Source organism: Triticum urartu, chromosome 7A, assembly GCF_056163025.1.
Source record: "Triticum urartu cultivar PI428250 chromosome 7A, HENAU_Tu73, whole genome shotgun sequence".
Lineage (NCBI taxonomy): Eukaryota > Viridiplantae > Streptophyta > Magnoliopsida > Poales > Poaceae > Triticum > Triticum urartu.
In genome coordinates this window covers 4,238,996-4,243,859 of record NC_141879.1, presented here as the reverse complement: position 1 = coordinate 4,243,859, position 4,864 = coordinate 4,238,996, and the positions used below count along the sequence as shown (strand labels likewise).

General features: G+C 45.4%; 1 protein-coding gene across 1 annotated transcript; it reads left to right on the top strand.

Moving 5' to 3' along the window:
* The first annotated feature begins 1,805 nt into the window (after window positions 1–1,805).
* LOC147956709 (uncharacterized) lies at window positions 1,806–2,702 on the top strand. The gene is made up of 2 exons (XM_087536257.1): window positions 1,806–1,971; window positions 2,047–2,702. Exons 1-2 carry the CDS (start codon window positions 1,806–1,808, stop codon window positions 2,700–2,702), a joined length of 822 nt encoding a protein of 273 aa, XP_087392383.1.
* Window positions 2,703–4,864: the final 2,162 nt, after the last annotated feature.

Genomic DNA, 4,864 nt, shown 5'->3' with positions numbered 1-4,864 from the left:
GAATTATATAACCTCATTATCCTGAGTTACTTTTTTCAAAATATTCTCTGAAAGTTTGCCTGATTGTGACAGGGTGATGATCCGCTCTGGAATAAAAAACTATAAGATAAACCAGCAAAACCGCAAGACAAACCGGCCAAGCCAGTTCACCCAAGGACCAAGGTTGTTAAAAGACCTGCCAAGAAAAGGACCACTGCAACCTCCGAACCAAATGTTGATGACGATGTGGGTAACCTAGAATCGGAGGTAGAACTTGACTCTCTTGGTTCATTTTTCGTACACCTCATTGACAATGATTATTATCAGGACGACGCTGAAGGCAGTCACGCTGATGATGTAGAGGTAATCATTCTTTCCTCCGATTCAGATCCTCTGCCAACATCAAAAATCCGTCGAGCAAACCGGAAAGTAAAATTTTCTCACCCCTTGCTTACTTGGACCCAAACTTTCTTTTCAAGACGCAACAGCACGAGGCTCGCCGCACAACTCGGCACAGTGGCCAGGTAGTTACCTCCTCCGGTTTACTGAACACTCCGGTTCAGAACGCCGATCAGAGGTCTCTTATCCCCTTGACACTTCATGCCCCAAAGCGGGTTGTTTCTGTCAGCCTCTTAACCCGTCTGATTCAAATTATCAGGGTACTTCCCACTCATCTTCTGGCGAGTCGTCGGCCACAAAGCTTCCTCCCCTTAAAACAGTTCTTGGGTGAGCTATACACTTGTTTTTATTCTTGATGTGCTATTTTTATATACTGTATTGATCCTCATGTTTATTTTTCTCAGCGCCAAGCCCAGACCCAGCAAGAAGGCTCGGTTGAATAAACCGGCTGATGATAACGTGGCTGTTGAATCGGAAAAGACTCCAGATCCTGAAGAGACCAATGCTGACGCCATGCTTAATGACCCACCACCTCAAGACCATGACATCTTTGCTGAACAGGTGGAAGTTGACACTACAAGCTGTGCTGACCAGCCAACCAGCCCTGTCCGAACTGATGACAAACCAATCAGTCCAGTTAAAGATACTGACAAACCGCCAACTCTAGTAAAGACTGTTGATGACAAAGATGATGATATTATGATTACTAGCACTGGCCACACCACTCCTGGCAATCCTGTCGCTTTGTCAAAGCATACTGCCAAGGACAAGCTCTCTGCTATCAGCAAAGGCAAATGGAATGCCGATTTGTCAAGCTACGCCCATCTCAATGCTCAAGACATTCATTCCGGCTTCTTGAACCGTCTGTATACCAGCCACGACTATGAAGCCGGTTTGGTCAACTTGATGAAGGAACGATATGAGGTAACATAACTATTTTGCTCTTTTGTCCAATTGCAGTTTAGCAACTCCAGTAGCCCCCAAGTGACGGCTCATGATACCAATCTGAACCGGGACTTAGTAAGAACTGTATATTTGCAACACGACATCTTTTACATTGGTGTAGCCCCCAAGGGTCGGTTTAACTTTATAAAGATGAATCGGGACTTTTGAAAACTTCCCAGATGAGCAATTAGAGCAAACATACATTAGCCCCCAAGTGCCAAGATTAATACTTGTATTGTGCTTGGGACTTGTAGAAATTTCTGATAAAGAGCAAATATGCATTAGCCCCCAAGTATCAAGGGCATAACTTGTTATGTGCTTGGTACTTCAAATATGTACTGTCAACTCATTATACATCTGTCTCTTTATAGGCTGAGTTGAGCAAGAGGGAAAGCCAAACCGCTGATCTGCAAGAGAACATCAAATCCCAGCAAGCTGAAACCTCCAAGGCAAAGGATGAATTGACTAGCACTTTAGCCGCTATGGAAAAGCTAAAGGAGGATTTCAACAAAGAGCGTGCGGATTGGAACATGGAAAAATCCGCTTTGCAGAAAAGGGCCGAGGACGCAGAAGCAGCTCTTAAACCGGTGGTAGATGAACTGACTGGCATAAAGCGGCAGATACACGCCACGACTGCTGCTGTGTTTGGTAAGCATCCTTGCTTCATAGTTTCAACATATCTTCCCATGTGTTGCCGGTTTACTGACATTTGTAGTGATGTAGGAACTCGCATTAGTCATCTGGGCCCTGATGTACAGAAGAAGCTGAAGGCTACCTACACGTTGATAGAGCAATTGTATATCGGCGCGCAACGGATCATCTGCACCACTTCTCACAATAAGCCGCCCCCGACATTAATCAAAGATACCTTAGCCAGGCTATCCATGTTGCCTGCCCGGGTAGAAGAGCTAAAGAGATCTGCTGCGAGGGCTGGCGCTTTGACTGCACTAACCCGGGCAAAAGCATGGGTGCCTGATCTTGATCCGGCAGACATCATTGAAGGCTACCCAAGCTTAAAAGAAGACGGGTCAGAATTTTGCACTGATGATCTCCGCGCCATAAACCGGGAAATTCATCCATTGGCTTGTCAACTTGCTGAAGAAGCTGATCTATCATTTTACCAGGCGAGTTATGACACCAATAACAAACGGATTGCTGCACCGACTCCTGAGGCGCAAAACCTGATCCCTCCAATTCGTAAGCACACTTATGCCCCTGACATTGAACCGTCCACCCTTATAAGCAACGAAGTTGTGTTCCAAGCGTTAAATGGAATCGACTGGACAACTCTTGACTTCCAGCCGCTGGGTAGATACGAAGAGGATGAACCGTTGCAAGATGATCCGCAGCAGTCAGGTCAAGCTAGTGACCAATCATAATCCGGAGGCCGGTTTAGTCTTCCACGTGCTGCAACATGTATTTGAGAAAACAATTATCCTTTTGGGCACTGAAACACCTTGTAATAGGCTAGTTAAAACACTTGGTATGTTATGCCTTCGTGCATATTTAAGTGCGACCGATGCTTGCTAATCCGCCATGCTTAAGATATGATTCTAATAATCCATAGCAATTTACTCAAGCTATCCCTGCAGATAAAAAGCTTAAAGTGCCCTGGCGGTTTACCACCGGGCGGGCCATAATGCCCAAATATATGTATATAGCCAATGTTTATAGCCAAAGTTATAAAAATATAACCAAATATGGAAATACGTGATACCTGTGACCTTGACTCGTAATGTTGGCTGAACAACTTTGCAGTGAGGGTAACAACCCTAATCCGGAGCATCACTAACTCCTGTTATATGATGCCGGTTTACAATAAAATTGTTCCGGGTTGTGATAAACACTGGTTTATTCAATACTGGTGAATTTTAGTCGAAACCAGACCGGGCTGATAGTCTCCGAAATATAACTTGATCATGTATTGACAACTTGGAGTTGACATCCTAACCGGGTTGATGAACACCGGTTTAAAAACATCACAAATCTTGTCAAAAGAGAGAAAAACTTAACAAAAAGCAAATAAAAAACCTTGTAGTCGAGGCTTTTCACGGGCTGCCAGGCCCCAAATTCGAGGCTTTTCATGGGCTGCCAGGCCACTGAGTTAAACCATTTCACAAAGCCTTTTAAGATGGTCCTCAATCCTTAACCAATCCTCGTTTTAACTTGCCAAGTTCAGGGTCCTTTTTTGGAGTAACTTGTCAAAGTTCGAAGGGTCATACCATGTTTACCTGGGCGGAGTGACTTACTTAAATAGGCAGGCTAACCCGGGGTTTTAGGTGTATACACCAGGCTTCCAAGCCATGGCTTGATAGCCTATTACAAGTGTAGATTCTTTGTTCATTACGACAACATAGAATCCCCAAGTAACATTTTGAGCTGTGCTCAGTGGGTGCCTATGTTTGAGTTGCTTTATTGCAACACTCTTTGGCCCCGAAGTAATTTTAGCATTTTAGCCGATCAAAAGGTGTGACTATGGTGCGAATACGACCAAGCCCCCAAGTGATTTTGTGGCATTGCACCGATCAAGAGGTGTGACTATGGTTCGAATATGACCATGCCCCCAAGCGATCTTTGTATAAAGCTTTTAACAAGCTGAATCAAGGGGTAAACCGGACGCCGCTTTATGAACAGAAGCCCCCATGTAACCACACATGATATAGGAAAAACAACAGATACCCCGCTTTAGCTGAGGCTCCGGTTTATTATATTTATCATAATATATACATTGTCATAATATGTACACAAGCAGAGCCTATGGCTCAAGTATAGTAGGGCCGAAGATGAGCAATATTCCACGGCCGGTTGGTCTCCTCCTCCGATTTACGTGAGTCTTTGCGCTCTCGAACATCGATTAGGTAGTATGACCCGTTGTGCAAACTCTTGCTGACCACAAAGGGTCCTTCCCAAGGGGGGGATAGCTTGTGCATATCCATCTAATCCTGGATGAGTCCAAGCACCAAATCGCCTTCTCGAAAGGTTTTGGTTCTAACCCGGCGGCTGTGATAACGACGCAGATCTTGCTGATAAATCGCCGAACGGGCTGCTGTCATGTCACGCTCCTCATCTAACAGGTCAAGAGCTTCCTACCGTGCCTTCTCATTGTCAGCTTCGACATATGCCGCTACACGGGGTGAGTCATGACGGATGTCACTAGGAAGAACCGCTTCCGCTCCATAAACCATGAAGAACGGTGTGTACCCTGTCGATCTGTTGGGTGTGGTATTGATGCTCCATAACACATAAGGTAACTCCTCAACCCAACAACCCGACGTCCATTGCAAAGGAACCATAAGCCGGGGTTTGATGCCTCCCAAGATCTCTTCGTTGGCCCTCTCCGCTTGACCATTGGATTGGGGGTGAGCCACTGGCGACACATCAAGCTGGATGTGCTCACGCTGACAGAACTCCTTCATAGCACCTTTTGATAAATTGGTACCATTATCAGTTATGATGCTGTGTGGAAAGCCAAACCGGAAGATCACCTTCTTGATGAATTGAACCGTCGTAGCTGCATCACACTTAGTGACTGGCTCTGCCT